The following is a 20,947-nucleotide window of genomic DNA, read 5'->3' as shown; positions in this document are numbered from 1 at the left end:
AATCATAATTTATCAAATTAATTGCAAAATTTCTGAATAAAACACACTCCAAGAATAATTACTCAAAAATTCTTCCATGTTCTTTTCCAATTTTTTCTCAACCTCTTCCCAAAACATTTCCCAAACTCTTTGAACATTTGCCTCCCTGGACTCAACTTTGTAACCACGACAGGATCCAGCCAATAGAAAAAGCTTGCCCTTTTCTTTTTCTTTATTTTTGTATTTTTTTCAATTATAACCCCACCCTTTTCCCACACATAAAAGGTTCATCTTTGCACATGTCTGTCAACTAGCAAGCCTCTACTAATTTTTTACTCATATCTCTATCCTAGATATTAAGAAAAACTCTAATTATAAGAAAAGTGGGTCCTTGTTGAACAGAAAAGGGAAGCTATACATGCAAGTGGTTGCATAATTCTATATCATGATGACACTTCTTGCAACAAAGTAGACCCTCAGTTGGGTCTACACCCAAAGTGGAATTTGGGTTGCATCCAAACACAGCCAAAAAGGAAAACATGTTGCTGGTGTGATATGAATCATATCTCCCAGAATAGTTGAGAGGAATCATTAAAAGGGTGGTGATAATCCACTAGCAAGGTTATTCCTAATTTCAACTTTTGTCTGTTGTAGAATCTTACTTTCAATTTCCAACAGGAAAAACAATAGCTTTCATGTGAACGATGCTATGTTCTACTTGACAGATTCTCTTTGAAGAATGACTCTTGCCTGGTAGTACTCCCAAACTGGGTATATACGCCACCTCTACTACCTGACGATATACGTTTTCCTTGATCCAAACGGTCCGTTCGGCATCTTCATGGGTCATATATAGACCAAACCCATATCCATCCGAAGATCGGAATGGTTACAATGATGGGTCTTTTTTTAGGCCCTTTTCGTTTCAGATCGTGACAAGCGATGGTCAGAGTCCCAACCGATTGTTGGCCCAGGATTATATTTTGGGCCAATAATCGGTTGGAGCCCTCACCATCGGTTGTCACAATCTGAAACGAACAGGGCCTTAATTATTACTTCCATTGAGGATTCACTCATTAATCAGTTTAATTGCACTAGAGATACCATTAACCAGGAAAAAAGGATTGAATTGCACTTCAGGAGGTAAAGATCGCCCCATATAAAAAGGGACTCAGAAGCTCAATTTTGGCTAAGTGCCGTATCCTTAGCACATTTAAGAATTAAAAGGAAAGCAAAACATCATTCAAACATAAGTCTTTGATCTGATCAACAATAAGATTGACGATTCTCCATGGACATAATAACAATTTTTTCAGGTAATCAACCCTTCAATGCTGCACCGAGAACATTGCCGTGACTCAACCCGATCTTTTGCTCTCAACCCGAGCCGCTCAATCATCAACACATAAAAATTAATTTTGTTTGTGCATCAATTGGGAAAAAAAAAAGATGTTTACAGGCGCATGCCGATCCCACCATCCTTATAAAATCAGATTTTAAGGAACAATGATGAATGATTTTGAGTATAAACTACTCAACTATTACATTATTTATTTATATATAATTGATTTGAATCGATTGAATGATTCTGTTCCAGCTTGCCAAGCAGAAAAAGAACAGATAACTCAAATATGCTATCAATAAGAAGGCAAATGGGTAAGAATTTTGGGTCCACAAACCATTATTCTGACTTGGCATCCATAACCATGACGAATCTATCCTATCTCTACAGGACATGAGGGCCTTACCTTCCACGTGACACTTCGCCACATCAGCAGATCACATACATCCCCCCCTAAATACATAGACCTTCCCTTATAAATACTCACACAAGGCCCTCTGAATCCCAATATGCTGTTAGAAAATTTTAACAGGCAGCCATGAAAACACCACATTTTCCTGGTGAAAGCTCTCTGGGTTCAGAGGCGAAGAGAACGATCGGAGAAAAAATTCAGATGGCTTATGCTGCGGCGAAGATTTCATTCGTTGGTGTTGCTCAGTCGGAAAGTGCCCCGCTGAGCCCGAAAGAAGCCCAATTTCGAAGAAATTCGACTATGGAAGACCCCATAAGGACTGTCATGTTTCTAGGACCATGGAGTCATACCTAGAAATTGGTAGCTTATCTGAGTTACATGCAAAAAACAAATACAAGCATGGCACATACCAGGGGCATGGATCGATACATGTTCGCCCATTTCAGCCTATATGTAGTTATGTTTTTGGCTTGTACAGTATGTTATGGGTACTGTATTTAGAAGCTAATGGGTATCGGTCGATATTCACCATGATATGAATATATATGGAAACACAGAATATTACATTCAACTCTCTAATTTGTAGTATATAGTAGAAATAATTTGGGATGAATGTCTTTCCTCCTTAACTGATCGTCACCTTTAACTAGGGTTGCAACCCCACTCGTCGGGTTTTCAAGCACCTTACCCTACCCAAGAAATTATCTCGGGTCGGTTGAGAGAGTTTCTCAGGTCGGCTCGGTTAGGCTCGGGTTTTTATTGTTTAGTGTAGCATTGTGACTGATTTCGAAGATTATAGAAGACAACAGATCTTCACACCAAAAATCTCTAAATTTATGTCATTAAATATGCATAAATTTAAGAAGCAAACTATTTTTTCACTTCACAAACATAATCACCTCAATGAAAATAATTATATCATTATATAGGAAAATAATTTGCCATGTTATTCAAAAGAGATACTTAAGAACGGGTCAGGTTTCAGTTTCGAGTTCTATTTTCTTTAAACCCAACCCGACCAGGCCCAATGCGATTGGGCTAGAATAAAAAACCCTACCCAACCCAAGATTCATGATTTCTTTTTATTGAAAGATGACAATTTTATTGATACTATGGAAGTTACATTGAGGACCAGAGGTCCCAACTTGCAATACATAGAATCAATTAACGATGGCCAGGAGCATACTCCTATACCAGCTAAAACCAAGGAGAAAATCTACTAATTCATCCGCTACAGTGAGGACCACCCATCCATGCACTCCATAGCACTACCGCAAGGCCTCCAAAAGATCGAATCCAACGAAAAATGCCAAATTTGGGGCCTCTCATGCAAGGCTTTCCTCAAAACAGACGTGTCATCACCATTTAGATAGTCACTTAGTTTGGTGATCTAGGCAAGCCATCAAAACCGGAAGAGACTCATCCATGCTATGCTGAATCTGGGACTCTAGCAGATATATATAACCCCGGAAATCGGGATCAGGACTTCCAGGGTCGCCGATCGTCAGACCTTCCTCCACCATACGACAACCCACCTGGAACCGATTTTGTCTCCATCCAACCCGTAATCCAATCCCCAAAAATCCTGACGAAATCCCAGAACAAAAGATTCATGATTTCTAAACCCGACTCAAGTTATTTTTGGGTCTGGTTGATGAGGGTCAGGTAAAACCCAAACCAAGTTGCAACCTTACAGCCCCTTTTCCCTACCACTTTAAGTCACCCGTTCACCTACAACTCAACCGAGACCATCCCACTCCTTCAAAACCGCCCTCTCTTCCACTGCAAAAACCCATACACCCCAGCCTTGAATAAAACCAACTAACTATCTGAAACAATCTATTATTCTTGATTTTATTTAATCATCTCCTTGAATAAAATCCCAGCCTTCTTGAATTCCCATAAACCCAACGACCCATCTTACTGCCGACCTTGCTTAACACAATAACCAACCCATTTCTATAGTCTAAACTCTCCTTTTTCTTTCAACACAGAGCACCTCCTCTTTTTAACCGAACCACCTACTTGCTTTCTCGATAATACCAAGAACCTAACCAATTACTCAAGAAACCAAATTCAAGATCCTAATTCTTGGTTTTCCACACAAATCTTCTATCACACACAAATCTTTTATTACTCGAAACCCAGAAACACAAGCACATAAAAATCATATTGTTGTCACACCTAGAACCTATAAATAGAACACACCGACATCTAAATAAAACACACCAAAACTAGTTCAATTTCACGCATATTAAAAGAGCAACCTTCCAGCTACAATGATAATGATAACCCTTCTCTCGTGAGCGATAAATCTGCCAAAAAAATCAATGAAAAAAATACAAAATGTTTAGGGCTATAGAAGTGAGGCCCACTTAAATCCTCCCATGATGACAATTTTGGACCCTCCTGTCATTTGGGTGGGGTCATAGTCATAAATATATGTCCATGAATTTCTAGGGAAGAGTGTATCTGTAGACACCCCATTTTGACTGGATCCTAAATCCCAAAATCGAATAAGAATCCCGGAATTTAATAAAGTTTCCGAAACCGATTCCCAAATGTCCTGAAACCCGAGTCCTAAAGTCAACTTCAGAATCTCTTAGAAGCGAAGTTTCAAATTTCGAAATCCCCAAAGAACCGAGACCAGAATGCGAAAGAAACCCAAAAAATTCTCATTTCTAGATCATTTTTGAAGTCTCATTGAAGCCCAAATAATCCTTAAACTCTTATCGGAACCCCTTGTCCAGTTGCCCAGTCTTATCCTTTACTTTTAAAGAAATTTTTAAAAAAAAGTACAAAATGCCCATGAGATTTAGCATTGGCACCATTGTATTTGTACCTCTAAGCTCCAAGGGCTTGGCTTCAACCCTGTTTTAATATTTTCACTAACCTATCTTGTCTATTAGTGTTTAAGGCACTATCAAAGGTCATTACATTTCCCAAGAAGCTCTCACAAGTCTCTTAGAACCGAATAGGCAAGGTGAGTTGGTGCAATTATCAAAACATGGTTATACCGATATAATTTCTCTTCATCAAGCCAAAGAGGGGGGTGAATCACCCTAAAGGGGATGGTTTCAAAGAAAAAAAAAGAACAACTGAATATATGATAGGGTTAGCTTTTCACCCAGGTCACCCCTTGTAAAGGCAAAAGAGTAGTATAAATACACTAGATGGGGCTGTCAGTGGGAGAGGAGAGGAGTGAAAATATCATTTTCCGACAAACCTATCGATTTAGGGCTTTATTGGGGAGATCCCCATTTTCGTTGAGAAAAATCAAGAGGGAGGCTTCATCTGTTGTTGGGGAGAAAAACCCTAGAAAAGCTAAAAGAGAGTGAGAGGAGGAGGAGAGCAGGAAATAAAATTTAAAAAAAACCTCTACCCCAAACCCATTTGATTTATCTTTCTAGCCACCATTAAAACCCACCTCTACACAGATCCGAACTACATTCCATTGAAACCCCTTTTCATCTCCCGCCAGCCATCACCACAAGCCACCACCATCACCTCCATTTTTACAAACCTCTATCCTCATCTAACCTATCTAACCATCTCCCAAACCCACTTCAAAACCCTCATCCAATCCCAATTCCATCATCCTACTTTCAGCTACCATTTCCAAGACCAAAACCCACTTCAGAAAATCACAGAGAGAGGAAGAGAAGCCCGATTGCCATTACCTTCAACATTCCCCCTCTCCGCAATTATTCGGGCAATCGCCATTGGATCCGCGACATCTATAATCATCCTTCCAAATCCGTCGATCTTCTCCGACATCCCCACCTTGCTAGAACACAGGTAATCTTTCCCTTTTCTTGTCAATTTCTGCTCTCAATGGAAATGATGCTTGTTATGATAATAGGTGGTCTGCAATTGGCTTTCATTTCTTATTTAAAGGCCTTGTGTTCATTGAAATTATCTAAACAAGGCATTGTGAACATCAATGGTTAGCCTTAGTTTCCTCTTTCTCGATTGGTTTTCCTTTTCCGTTGTGCTGCCTCCTTATAAAATGGATACCTTTAATTGTCTTTACTTGACTTACATTTTTTGAATTACCTGAATGGCTGCCCATGTCCAAGTTTTAATTCCCCTGTTGTCCAGTCAGTTTGTATGACTATGATGCCATTGTTGAGATTTGGTGTGTTGAGTTGGTGCCGTTATTGAAGTGAAGTGACCCAAAAATTCAGAAATATGGTGTGTTGGTACTGTTATTGAGGTGAAGGGACACAAAAATCCATTTTACTGCACCGTATTTACTCATATTGTTGCCCATGTCCATAATTAATTTACCATGACGTTACGCTTATCTTGTTTCTCGTCACTTGGATAGTTTACGATGTTCGATTAAGACCTATTATAACTATAACCTTAATAGCCATCTTTCATTCTATTTTCGATTTTGATCGTGGTTTTTCGGTTTTCATCGGTTTTCCGACGTTTTATCGGATTTTGGGACTGGTGACAACGGAGCGTGGCCCCTTCACAGGGTTTGTCCTCGCTGAGCCCAACGATAGATTATGACAATCGCGAGACTTGTCCGATCTTTAGCGGATCAGGATCGCTAGGCTTGATTCCTTTAGAATCGCTCTCTGAGCCTACCGTATGTCCCATTTTTTGTTCCCTGGCATTTTTGGTCCTCGCATATCGTTGATTTTCCGATTCCTTTCTTTCCTTGCATCTTTTAGCTCATTGTGTGTTTGTCTTCGATTTCTTATGTGTTACTTTTAGCTTGCTTATTTTTCTGGAATGCGATTGATTAATATTTTCTTAGCATTATCTCTTGCATAGGCCCGCATGCTAGTGTGTTTATTCTACTGTTTTGGTTATTCACTGCTTATCATTGTCTTCTGCATAGTTAGGTGCATGTCTATGTTTACTGCTTTCTTAGATGTGATGAATTAGGATTTATTTGCTTTATTTGCCCATCTCCGGGTCATGCATGCTTAGGTAGACATTTTTCTCGGGGATGTTTGTTCCCATTTCACATGATTTTTGCTCAAATTCTTCGAAGTTAATGAAAATGGCATAAGAGACCGAGTGTTTGCACTCGAGCAGGTGGGGTGCTCTTTGGACCTTCCTCATTTGTCATCAGGCACGGACCTTTGCATCTTTGGTTATCCGTTACGACAGAGCAATTTATGGGGTTCTAGGGCCGACTTCTCTGGATGGCGACTCTGAGTTATTTTAGGTACGTCTTGGTTTCGAGGCTTTTGTCTCCGGATCAAGAGGTATCTCATCTATATCGCCACTCATGCTGTGAGGGCACAATTTCGAGAGTTCCTTGGTAGAGCTCTCCTTCATATGTGGAGATCCAAAGGATGTAGGGGGATCCGTCACACATCATTCTCGGGGTCGGAGTCCACAGGCTGGCGACTCTGCTTAGGAGTTCTTGAAACATTGCTTAACTCTGTTAAAATGTCATTTTAATTAATTTTGAAGAAATTTGGGCCAAGATCAAATTAAATGGGAACCTTTTTTGTTAGAATCTAGGGGCACAAAATAGGTGCGTAAATAAAACAAGGGCTCACACACTCACTCTCATCCCTGCATATATATTCTTGTTTTGTGGTTATTTTCTGCTGTGGTTTGTTGTGGATGGATATTAGATGACCTATTCGGGATACTATGAGTACCTGTATCCTCAATTTTTTGTTATCATAATGATGTTCCGCTCTTCATTTTTATACTTTTTTGGTTAGCTGTTAAAGGATATTACAATTTTGAAGAAGCTATGAACAACCAATCCGAGAAGTGTTTGGCATTATCAAAATAAGGGAATGCAGAAAATTTTCCCCTTACTACCAAGGATTAGTATGCATGGGAGTCATGACCCCAACCTTATAAAGATTTTTTTTAATTCTAATTTAGTTAGTTTTTCTCGTATTTAAAGGTTATTTTAGTTTGAGATAAAAGTGTATTGATTTGTGTTACAGGAAGGGGCCTAAGTAAGGTGTAATTATTTCTTTCCCCCCAACATTATATGAGGTTTTAGAAGGGTAGTAAAGACCCACAAAATTTATGAAAATTTATTTTCCTCTCAAATCAATTCTCTTAATGTGATTTGAGAGGATTTCTTTCTAGTGCTTTTACTTGTTCCTATGTTCGTTTTCTTGTTGTACTTAGTTTTGTAGCAGTATTTATATGGTGTGGCTGTATATGGTCTAATATTTTTTCAAAAAGTACTGTATGACCCACTTCATAGGATGATCCTAACCGTTCATTTGTTGGTCCACAACGTAAACAGGTTGTGCCCGAAAATCTATTTCCATTGGATGATCCTAGGCCTCCAATCTACAGAGGTTAATGGGGCAAAGATCATTCCTATTGGATCGGTAGTCCTGATAGTTTCACTATGTCACGTGTGGGCCCAAAAGATATCCTTTGGCTCTGTTTCTTTAAGTGTAAAATGGGCATAAAACAAATTTTACGCCAATTTTTTCACTTAAAATGGGCATAAATTTTGTTTTTTACACCCATTTTAAGCTGAAAGAAACCAATCCCATTCTTTTTTATTTAGAGGAACCTTCAATTTAGGATGATACCTCTCTAAATAATCCATAGCCATATCATTTCCCTCCAAATCGTGGGAAGAAAAAATTTTCCCAAGAAAAAAAAATTCCCGGCCATCAGAGATATTTTTCTGTCAATACCAACGCGGCCGCCCGGGGGGGGGGGGGGGGGGGGGGGGCGGTTTGTATTTTGTTGGTATAAATCAAGTGATATTGTGATTTGTGAAGCTCTAATACTAATGGCCATTAATTATAGGGAGATGATGCACCCCTTTATAGTCAACTGACTCCAAAAAAGCGTCACAAAATGCGTCGTAAAAAGGCGGTACGTCTGTGTGGCAAAAGTGAATGTTTTTTTACGTCAATTGACGTTAAAGGGGTGCGAATTTATCAGCTAATGAATCATTTAGAAAATTTTCATGTAGAAGGTGAAAGGATCTATCTGGCTCAAATTGACTAAGTCTACCCCTGACGTTAATTGGGTTCGTCTACATGGATCATTTTCTTTCATTCTATCTTATCCACGGTCATGTTCTCTGTTATGTTATTAGCCATCAAATCTTTCCTCGTTGTTTCCTCACTACCATATTTTAATAGTTACACTAATTCATCTTGTATTTTATTAATTAACAAACAGTCAAAGGTTCTAGGGGTGCAACCCGGGTCGGGTTCAATGGCTTGGGTAACCTCACTTGAGTGAAATCCGACATTTTTAATAAAAAAATTTTACTTTCTAAGCTTAAAACCTCAGGTTGGGTTGGGTTGGGTTGGGTCAGGTCGGGTTGAGTAAATGGTTGCTCGGGTCAAATTCGGATTGGACCCAATCCGACCCAACCCGACCCGAGTTGCACCCCCACTTACTACCGTTCTTGAAAAGATCTCATCAGCCAGTTATAGCAGAAAAGACAAGCTACTGAGTTTGTGCAATTATTAAAACATGGTAGTGTCAGTATCAATATCCAAAAAACAAAGAGACCTTTGATTATCAGTCACAATTTGACTTTAAAATGGCACAAGCAGGCTCAAGAAGAGTGTGTGTTTATTTTTACCATTCTTCCCTGATGAATGGCTTGGATGAGATTTTATATGGTGTGTGACCTTATAGTCCAGTATTTTCCCAAAAGGATTTTAAGGGCCCACTTCATGGGATGATCCAGACGGTCTGCACGATAAAAAATCTCTGAGCTCATTATATGAAAACTCAGATTTGGATTGACTAAAGTTTGGGACCCACAAAAGTTTGACTTTTTTGGACCGTTGATCCACGTCGGGACCCACTAGACGAACATGTGGCGCATTTTCAGCACTTTGTTTTGCTCGTATCTTAAAATTCTCTGGTTTCCTCAGTGCACGAGAACAGCTGTTCTTAAAAACAAAAAATTCTCTAGTTACAGATCTGAAAAAAAGAGTAGAGAAATTGCCAGTAATGGCGGCAATAATCGACGGGAAGGCGATCGCCCAAACCATCCGCCACGAAATCGCAGCGGAGGTTCTTCAACTCTCCCACAAATACGGCCAAGTAACCCTAACTCTCTCTCTCTCTCTCTCTCACTCTCAGTCTCTGTTTTTTCTTCTTTTTGGTTGCATTTTCAATCGGCTGGGTTAGGGTTAGGGTTTTTTTATGACTGGATTGTTAGCTATTGAGCTCGAATCTATGAATTGAGTGCTCAATTTGATCTGAATCTCTTTGTTTTTACTTGGCACTTAGAGAAAAGACTGGGGAAGTATTCATCACGGCTAATTAATTGCTACATGTATCAGAAGCGTAAAAAATCTCCAACATTCAATACACTGGCAAATTCTTGGAATGCCTTTCAATTTCTTACGTTTTACCTTAATCATATTCTGTTTTATCTCTTTCTAGCAGCATTTATGAAGATTTATTGGATTGTTTGTGTGATTATTCTCTATCATGTTTTCTAGTTTTGGTGGGTTCTTAGTAGTTTACTTGCATCAGTTTAGCTAACTCAAATCCGAATTGTGGAGTCAAATCAAGTTTTGTAGCATTTTAATGAACATTCATCTATAGATATATCAATAGTTACAAAAATATATATAAATTTATTAATTTAACAATATGTTTTTGACTTCATAAACTTAACTTTTTTGAATGGAAAAAGGCAATGTAAAATATTTAAGGGATCTACAAAGAAGGGCTGAAAATTGTAATGTTCAAAGAGAAAAAAACGATTGTGAAATTGGGGTTGAGTTGAGACACTAAGGGCATGTTTGTTTCAGATTGTGACAACTGATTGTGAGCCCCAAACCTATTATTGGACTCAAAATTACATTTAAATTTGAGTCCGATAATAGGTTTGGCGCTCATAATCGGTTGTCACAATCTCAAACGAACAGGCCTTAAGTCTTTCGTTGATTGGACTCGGGTCATCACCTTGCTGAGTCAAACTTGGCAACTCGATTGAAGCAACTGTGTGTTTAAATCCTGTTGGCATGGTTTGGAATGTAGCACAGTCAAGAATTGGTTTTCATAACTTGCTTGAGGTTACAATTAGTTAAGGAATATTGTTCATAAGTTCAAATCATCGATTCAACAGCATTTCACAATCTTCATAAACACTCAACAAGAAATGTGGTGATGAACCCTAGGGACTTGTGAGCTTAACCCGACTGTTGTTGGGTTAATATTTATGTTAGTGGCCAGGTTAAATGGATTCTTCTAAATGGGCGAAGTATCCATGTCGAACATGCCTTCAGGATTATTTGAGAGACTTCTAGATCTCCTTTATCCATACTTTCTGAATACCACTATCACTACTGTTAAAGTATAAAAGATAAATAACGCCTTTCTCCAACAGCTTAAGCTTTTGGAGAAGTTGGTAAGTTAACATGGTATCAACGCCAAAGGTCTCAAGTTCAAACCTCCCGGATAGCAAAAATCCACATGCGATGGTCGGCCCAAAGTGGGACCACATGTGCCACGTGTTTGCCAAGTGGGCCACACGTGCGGGGGAGTGTTAAAGTATAAAAGATAAATAACGCCTTTCTCCAACAGCTTAAGCTTTTGGAGAAGTCGGTAAGTTAACAACAACTTTACAGTTATGGCATGTTTTGAGTTTTACTCATCTTCATAGTTTAAAAAAAAAGAAAGGCCGGCCCTGTGCCCGAGCCTCCTGCCATTGCGGGGTCTGGGGAGGGCTAGATGTATGCAGCTTTACTTGGTTAAGTAGATATAATATTTTATTTTCATTTAAGAAACTTACTATTAAGATGAGTAAACTGTGTACATCTAGCCCTCCCAGACCCCGCAATGGCGGGAGCCTTGCGCACTAGGCCGTCCTTTTATTACTTGTTATAATCATATTATTATGTAAAAAAATTAAAATTTGAGAATTGATTAAAATATTTTGGTGAATCCACGAATCATTCGTTGTGTGGTTTGCCGAATCCGACACGCGAGTGTCAGATTCCGATACTGATGCAACATAGGTCAGTGGTATTGAATCATGTGGGGGAATTGTTTTTTGTTTCTTTGGGCTGATTGGGGTGAAGGACTCAAATGAAGTTAACCGGTCTTGAGATTTTTGTCATCGACCTGGTGGCCTCAAGGTAAAAGGGGACTCAAGAAATGCCATCTCGTGGGTTAAAAATGGCACTCCAAGTCCTTAGAGATCAGCAAGCATCATTGATGAAAATAAAGAATTTGTGTAGGATATGATTTTTTCTCTCTTATATTCCTAGATGTGCAAATGAGATTGTGGACTCCCTAGCTAGAGGTAGAGTCCATATAAATTCGTTCTATGTGGGGCAATCTCTACCCCTATAGAATCCATTTTTCAGTTTCATTCCTTTCCATTTTTCCATTTCATTCATTTTTAATAAATTTATTTTTTACTGTCAAAGAAATAATGATCATGCACTGCCCATTATAATACTGATGGGTGCTGGCGACATTAGTTACGTATTAGGTCTTCCACTTAGCCACATGTTCCATTTAGTTAGAAGTTTCAATATAATATCTTTCTTTGGACTAAATTAAGAGATTGTCATACTGCATGATTTCCTTTCTGTGTGGTCTTTCTCTTGAGTATTAACAGTACTTTGCTGCTTTGACCCACAACGACCAGCAGTCCTTTGATCTTTTAACGGCCAATAATCACATAATTGATTTTCCTGGATTTAAATTTTTTAAGCAGGTATAGTGAATGTTATTTTTCTTCTATCCCATCCATGCTTATATAGGTTTTTCTTATTTCTTCTATCCCATCCATGCTTATATAGGTTTCATGCTGTAGTCTTCATTTTCATTCCCCTGCACACACATGCAGGCTAACCAACACATTTTCGAGCACAAAATATATCTGCATATTAGTGACCACAAGCATGACTTCAATGGTGAAAGAGCACAACTTCAATGGTGAAAGAAACATCTCCGAGTCTTTGATCAAATGGAGAACGTTAACAACGAGAAACATTAGGGATGTCTAATCATCTCCTGCATCTTTTGACATTTTTTTTTTTTTTTTTGAAATGGTGAAAAATATCATAAAAAGAACAGGGGGGACCAAGATGGACCACACCCGAGAATACAGGAAACAAGAAAAAGAAAGAAAAATTACAAAATAATACTCACGGAGGGAGAAAATCAAACCATTCCAATTCCGAACGACTAACTCCACCCCTAGCCAAACCATCCGCCTCTCCATTAGCGGACCTCCGCACATGATTAAACACAATACTCGAACCCGAGATTAAATCCTCTATTTCATCAAAAATAGAATAGAATCTCCATGGAGGCAACACCGCCCTACTTAACCACCGAATCACATTGAGTGAATCACCCTCCACAATAGTTTTGTCCATGCTCTCTCTATCAATTCTTTTGATACCTTGATAAGCCGCCTTTATTTCGGCCTCCGAAGCATCACATATTCCAAGAGGGCCAGAATAAGCCCACACAACTCCACCACAATCATTGCGAAACACACCTCCAACCCCGGCCGGTCCCGGGTTTCCAAGACTCGAACCATCAAAATTCATTTTAAGCATTCCACAAGGAGGAGTCTCCCACCGTTGAGCAATCCGAGGCCTATTATCCGAACTAAAACAAACTTCCTTCCACCCCTCCCAAAGGTCATAAGCCGATACAAAACGGAAAGCCGAAAGACATCTCGCCCAAGATATTGATAGTGCAATGATTTTTATGTAAAGCCAATACGGAGATTTGGCTATCCCTTCAAAAACTCGAGAGTTTCTCTCTTTCCAAATCACCCACCACGTCGCAAGCAAACAAATATTCCACAATATTTTTCCTTTCTTCCTCCAAGGCACAAAACCCCATTGATCTACCAAATTCGGAATAGATGATGGAAAGACCCAAGCAATACCAAACCTCGAAAGTATGAGACTCCATAGCTGACGAGTGAAGGAACAATGCATGAAAAGATGACCCACAGATTCCCCATCATTCAAGCATAGAGGGCAATGGTCAATGAGCAACATACCACGCTTTCGTAGAAAGTTAATCGTTTGAATCCGATCGCGACATACTGCCCAACCGAAGATACAAACACTAGGCGGGCAATGAAATTTCCATACCTTGGCTGATATAGAGGATACATCACCAGGCACCAAGAGAAAATAGAAAGATTTGACAGAGAAGATACCTGAAGATTCCGCAGTCCATATTCTTTTATCCACACCATTCCTCTTAATGTAACACCCATCAAGAAGCTCAAGAAAACGGGATACCGACTCTAACTCCCTATCAAAGAAATTCCTCCTGAAAACCGGGGACCATACAAGAACACCCCTAGTACGGTCAAAACAATCACCAACAAAAGCCTCTTTATCAGAAGCTGCTCTATAAAGATCCGGGAACAATTCCAAGAGTGGCTTCTCCGCACACCACACATCACTCCAAAATTTAATCCTATCCCCCGAATAAACTCTAAACCTAATGTTCAAATTAAAGGAGTGAGACATTTTCAAAATGTCGCTCCAAACAGACAATCCTTTATTCTTCAAGCGATTGTCAGATGCCCACAACCCCGACAGACAACCATATTTACTGTTAATAACTTTAACCCACATTTGAGATTGTTTTTCTCCAAACCTCCATAACCATTTACCCAATAAAGCATGATTAAATTCCCTGATTCTTCTAATACCCAAACCACCTTTCTTAATGGGTAAGCACACATTTTTCCAGCTAACTAGAGGGATACATTTTTTCACGACATTTCCTCCCCATAAGAATCTTCGTTGAATTTGTTCAATTCTCAAAACAACACTAATTGGACACTTGAACAAGGACAAAAAATAAATAGGGATATGGGCCAAAACCGCCTTGACCAACACAAGCCTTCCCCCTCTAGAGTCAAGATTCCTTTTCCATGAGTCCAACCTCCTTTCAATTCTTTCAACAATAGGTTCCCACAAAAGTCTATTAGGTCTACTTACCCCCAACGGGAGACCCAGATACGAAGATGGCAAATAATCAAGCTGACAACCCAGAACTTTTGCCAACACAAGAGCCTCCTCCTGCGGAATGTTTAGAGCATACAGTTTAGACTTGTGGAAATTTGATCTCTGACCAGTAATAAGCTCATAACATCGCAGGGAAGATTTCAAGTTCAACACTTTAGACCTATCCGGTTCACAAAAAAGTAGAGTATCATCAGCGAATTGAAGATGAGACACCTCCACCATCTCACTACCTATTCTGAAACCATTAAATAAACCCAACCCAGTCCCTTTGGTTATCAACCTACTAAGAGTCTCAGCCACAATGAGAAACAAAAAAGGGGATAATGGATCTCCCTGCCTAAGACCACGAGATGACTTAAAGAATCCTTTTGGGGATCCATTAATTAGAATCGAGAACCATGCAGAAGAAACACAAACCCTCATCCAGCCTCTCCATCTATCACCAAACCCCATTCTGCCAAGCAGATAATCCAAACAATCCCATTCCACCCTATCATAAGCCTTTTCCATGTCTAGCTTGCACACAATACCTCCCATGCCAAACCTAATATATGAATCAATGGCCTCATTAGCAACCAATGAGCAATCTAAAATCTGCCTCTTGGGAACAAAAGCACTTTGGCAATCAGATATAATAGATGAAAGAACCACCTTCAGCCGATCCGCTAAAATTTTTGCCAACACTTTGTACAAACATCCCACTAGGCTTATAGGACGGTACTCAGATATTTTAGATGCACCAACGACTTTCGGAATAAGGGTGATAAAAGTTGCCCCCGTGCCTTTGTCCAGAGTCAGTCCATTGTAGAATTCTTCAAAAAATCTCACGATATCCCCTTTAACATACTCCCAACAAGATTGAAAGAACGCAAGGCAGAAACCGTCGGGTCCAGGGGCCTTATCCCTACAAATAGAGAAAACTCATTTTTCAATCTCATCTTCCTCAAAAGGTTTCTCCAATTCAATTCTTTCATTCATACTCAACTCACTAAATAACAAATCCTCCGGAAGTGGTCTAGAAATGCCCTCAGATGAATACAAAGATGTATAGAAGTTTAAGATCACGTTGGTAACCTCATCCTTCCCCGACACCTTAATTCCGTTATCCTCCAAATAGTCAATCCTATTTTTCCGCCTTCTGGCACTAGCCAATGCGTGAAAATAAGCCGAATTCTTATCCCCTTCCTTTAACCACCTCACTCTCGATTTTTGTCGCCAAGTGATTTCCTCATGAAGCAGCAAACCTTTGTGTTCTTCTTTCACTCTTCACAATTCCTCCCTAGAGTTGACATTCCCTAATCCGGATTCCTCCAAAGTGGCTAGCTCCTCAATTCTACACTCCAACCATACCTTTCTATTCGAATCAACTAATCTCCTCTCTGCTACCCATTCCTTCAATTTTTTCTTTACATGTCTAAGTTTTTGCCCAATAACAACATCCGCAGGCCCCGGAACCTGAACGGATGCCCACCACTCCCCCAATCTTTTCTCCATATGGGGTAACTGAAGCCACGCGATCTCGAACCTAAAAGGAGGTGGTCCCCAGGATTCCAATCTTGGATCCAAAAAGAGTGGACAATGATCAGAGACAGAATGAATAAGGGCCTTTTGGCCTTGTTCGTTTGTATAAATCAGAGCAAGCATGCTAAGTTGAACTACTTTGGAATGAGTTCCTGTACTGATAAAATTCTACTATCTATTGAAATATTGATAATAAAACAAGAGTTCTAATATTTTTTGCTATTGGTCTTCGCAGGTCCCTGGATTGGCTGTTGTCATTGTAGGCAGTAGGAAAGATTCTCAAAGTTACGTTAATATGAAGAGAAAGGCATGTGCTGAAGTTGGCATTAGGTCCTTTGATGTGGACCTTCCAGAGGAAGTATCTGAAGGGGAGGTTGTAAAAAGAGTTCATGAGTTAAATGCTAATCCTGATGTCCACGGTTAGAGCCCTTGCTCCTCATACTCTATCTTGCTTTGAATACTGCTACTTTAAGTTTCCCACTTTTATCAGGTCCACCTTTCCATGTAATAACCTTCCGGGTGATGATGAACCGAACATCAAGGTCTTAAATTTCGACCGAAATCCGAAATATCGGTCCGAAATTTTGGGTTTTGGTCGAGATCGAAACCGAAATTGAATAAAGTCGAAATTTCGATCGAGATTTCGTTTGCCGCGAAATTTTGGTCGAAATTTAAGGAATATCACGAAACAATCTGGATTTTATTTATTATTTAATAAAATCCCTAAATTTCAGCCAATTCGTCGAAATTGGTACGGGATAAAATATTTCTTTATTTGATTTCGATAGATTTCGGCCGAAATTTCGGTTTCGGTGAGGACCAAAACACACTTCGAAACTGAAATTTAAAACCTTGCCTAACATTCCCAAACATATCCTCAGTTGAGGGTGCTATTAAAATGCATGCAACAATATATATTTCTTCTACTTCACAAAGGTTGAATTAAACTGGCATCACCAAGATTTCCATATGCTTTTTGAGCCTAATTAGATAAGATCGCTGAGATCGTATGTTATGTTCTATCTCCAAGTTGATACTCTTTAGGACCATACATTTTATAGTTCTAATGTATTATGCTTTCCGATTTCTTTAATTCAATGATGACTGTTTAAAGCGCATCTTTCTTGCAAGATGTAAGAGGTGATATAATTATACGAGCAAGAAAAGGACAAATCTATACAATCTTTTGGGCTTAACATTGCCCATTTTACTTTTGTGGAGAAGTTAGCTTATACATGCATTTATGTCAAAGGTCCAATAATCATCTTTGTAACAATGGCTTTTCCTTTGCCTTATGCATCATTTGGATAATTTTATTTCTTAGTTTTGGCATAGTGCTCTTGAAGATTAGCAGTCCCTTATCCTACCTTACCTGGAAGAATAACTCGGAATGTCTTACTTGCACATATCATATGCTAAGACACATATGTTACAATTTGATCGATAGTGGATAAACGCTTTAGTGCCTGTGGTCATCTCTGTATATTCCTCCCCTGTTGGATATCACATGTTCTGATAGAAGCTTTGGTTTGATCTATTGACAGGAATATTGGTTCAACTTCCCTTGCCAAAGCATATAAATGAAGAGAAAGTCTTAACTGAAATCAGTGTTGAAAAGGATGTTGACGGATTTCATCCACTGAATATTGGCAAGCTTGCAATGAAAGGCAGGGAGCCACTATTTTTTCCTTGTACTCCAAAGGCAAGTCATAGAACTCCACAGGCATATTAATCTTAAAACTTAAATGTAGTGTTTTCAAAACGTGGGTGAGGGCCAAAACACGGCCAATGTAAATCCTAGTCGACTCTGTGCGGTGTGGCCGAGTACTCGCTTGACGAGGTCATAGTTCATGAGAATCAAAAGTAGTTTTGATGGACTTGGTAGGGCAAAATGCTTGGACAACAACTCGACAAAGGTAAATGGGAGATAACGCAGTGGACGATTGATGTGGGGAGTTTTGAAACAATGCTTAAACGGACATTTTTTCCATGTCCAGATGATGAATTATTGAACCTTTTATTGCAAAAAGCTCTTTATTGGGCCTATCTGAGAATGTTATCTAGTTTCTACTAGAGGATTTTGAAGGCAATATGCTACTTTTTTTTTTCTTGAAAGATTCCATTTTCTCTACAGGGATGTATTGAACTTCTATCAAGGAGCGGCGTAAGCATAAAAGGCAAAAGGGCTGTTGTAGTGGGTCGCAGCAATATAGTTGGGTTGCCAGTATCGCTGCTACTTTTGAAGGCAGATGCGACTGTAACCATAGTTCACTCACATACTCCTGATTCTGAACGTATCATTCGTGATGCAGACATCATTATTGCTGCAGCAGGACAGCCAATGATGGTAACTATAGATTATTAATTGACATTTCTACATTATATGCAAATATGGAATCTGTATGTATACACTTTCAAGACTTTGATAATTCAGGGTTCACTTATAAAATTACAAGTTTCAGTGTGGTACATCACATGGTTAAACTGTAGTAGTGCTCCAAAAGTTAATTTTGTAATAATGTTCATTAGTTTTTTTTGCCCCCAATATACATTTTATCTATACAATTATTGTTAACTTGTTATTAAATATACAAAAGGGAGACAGTCTTACCTTTTCTAGGTCCATAATGTTTGATGACAACATTGTTCACACCAAATGTATTCATGAAAAAGAATCAAACCTCCCTTTTTAAAAGAGGTTTATTAATTTAATGAAAACATATACTTCGGTTTTTTGTCGCTAATTACATTTTTATACAAAAGAAAGACCTCTTAAAATCCATCAAGAAGTTTCCAACAAGTTACATTTACAAACTTTACAGAATCAGGCATAAAACAGAGTAAAGTCTACATAAGGAGGGGTCTTGATCAGTGAATCCCTTGCTTTTCTTTTATAGGTTCCAACATCTTGAAAGAATTGATTTTTTTTGGATGTCATGGAAGAGAAGTAGGTACCATTTGAAAAAAAATGGAAGAAAAATAGGTTAATCTCTGTGGCAGAAGAAAACTTTTGAACTATCATAATGGCTCCTCATCTTTTCAGGTTACTTTTAGTTTAGAGCAAATCATCTTGATCCATGTGATTTTGCTCTATTGGATCGTTATAGGTTGTCTTTCAAAAGATGTTTCTTTAATTCATTTGACTTTCCACCATTGGATCTTCATGAAATGCCTCTCTCTGGAGATCATTCCCAACTTTTGCCATTTACATCATCATATCCTAAAGAAAAGACTTCCAGAGCTCATCATTAATTTGATGTAATTGCATCCTTTGATCTTCGTGGAATAGTCTGGGAGGACCTTTTTTATCCATGTAACTTGCACAATCTGTTCTTTAAAAATTGGTGCCCAGATGAGATCATATTCGATATGACGTAAATTTCAATATACGATCTTCATAGAGTTGTCTTTCAGAGAAGAACTTTCTTGATCCATGTAACTTGCACTGTGTGTCATCTTTGTGTCGAGCCATACTAATCTTCTCTGTATTGTTCCAATTTTATCAGATGGCTCTGAAGAGACAAATGGCTGACAAAGTCTGAACGATTGTCGACCACCAGATCTTATGGTCTGTCATACTCCAATTTACAGGGATTTAACGATATTACATTTTCTTCACCAACTTTGAGCCTATTTTTGAGATCTGAAATAATGAAATTTGGTTAAAGTTGCTGGGGGTAGAGTTTGTAGGTCTCAAATCAAAATACTTACCGGCCAAAAATGGATGTCCGAACTTTCCATCTATGCCCTCTAGAAGAGGAAGAATGAAACTTGAAATAAAAGTTTCTTATAAGAAATTAAGAAGTAGGATATGATTTCCTTTTTTAGACTTCATCTCTTGTGATTAATTTATGGGCTGCTCTTTTTATAAAATTTCACTATCAACACAGTAGCACAGATAGAAACATAAAGAGATTTCAATATTCTGAGTAGCTCAATCGTTGCATCTTTTTCTCTAATCTGCTATGCCATATTCCCAACCAAACAAAGATTTTTGTTATCTTTTCATCAGTTTCCATGTTATTATTACTATGATTACAGTGTGGAGCTTAAACTGTTCTTCATTTCTTTTCAGATTAAGGGAGACTGGATTAAACCCGGGGATGCCGTTATTGATGTGGGGACAAATGCCGTCGATGACCCAACTAGAAAATCAGGTTATAGACTAGTAGGTGATGTAGACTTCCAAGAAGCAAGGAAGGTGGCTGGATGGCTGACTCCAGTTCCAGGAGGTGTTGGTCCTCTCACTGTTGCAATGCTGCTCAAGAATACCTTGGATGGCGCTAAGCGTAAGATCGAGCACTAAACCAACATTTTGTATTCATTTCATTTCAGAATATAATGATGTTTCAGGTCTTGAATAATGATTTTGTGGAAGATTGGGTGCTTTTCTTGGTATCTCTCGTGTTTTGGGAAATACAGCAATCTCAAGTTCTAAAGCACAATGTCATGCCATGTATGTTAGAAGAGGGAGTATTAGATAATGCACCACAACTTCCCCATTTGAAGTACAATTAGTAGCCTAAATTTGGTCTCCTGACGAATTGTATCATTCCACAAGGTTAAATACGCATTTCTACTCTTGTTTTTGTGACAAGTTAATAAACTCAACATCAATGGGTTAGTAGTGTCAACCACAGATAGGAGAAACTTAGGACAACTTAACTTTGGTGGAAGCGCTTTACATCTTAGGTTACAGTGATCCTTTATTAGTGTGATCCTCATAGTTAGACAAGT

The 20,947-nt window shown here is 38.8% G+C and overlaps 1 protein-coding gene and 1 non-coding gene across 2 annotated transcripts; one reads left to right on the top strand and one right to left on the bottom strand.

The window, feature by feature from the left end:
• The first annotated feature begins 9,580 nt into the window (after positions 1 to 9,580).
• LOC143852940 (bifunctional protein FolD 2-like) lies at positions 9,581 to 20,608 on the top strand. Its single transcript, XM_077362607.1, has 5 exons — positions 9,581 to 9,761; positions 16,446 to 16,629; positions 17,755 to 17,912; positions 18,345 to 18,557; positions 20,286 to 20,608. Exons 1-5 carry the CDS (start codon positions 9,669 to 9,671, stop codon positions 20,514 to 20,516), a joined length of 879 nt encoding a protein of 292 aa, XP_077218722.1. The 5' UTR covers positions 9,581 to 9,668; the 3' UTR covers positions 20,517 to 20,608.
• LOC143853650 (U6 spliceosomal RNA) lies at positions 19,631 to 19,732 on the bottom strand. The gene has a single exon (XR_013237260.1). It is a non-coding gene; the product is annotated as a U6 spliceosomal RNA (small nuclear RNA).
• Positions 20,609 to 20,947: the final 339 nt, after the last annotated feature.

Source organism: Tasmannia lanceolata, unplaced genomic scaffold, assembly GCF_043159265.1.
Source record: "Tasmannia lanceolata isolate RefF3 unplaced genomic scaffold, GAP_Taslan_0.1 ptg000019l, whole genome shotgun sequence".
NCBI lineage: Eukaryota > Viridiplantae > Streptophyta > Magnoliopsida > Canellales > Winteraceae > Tasmannia > Tasmannia lanceolata.
Note: the sequence above shows the minus strand (reverse complement) of the source record. Positions and strands in the feature narration are given on the sequence as shown.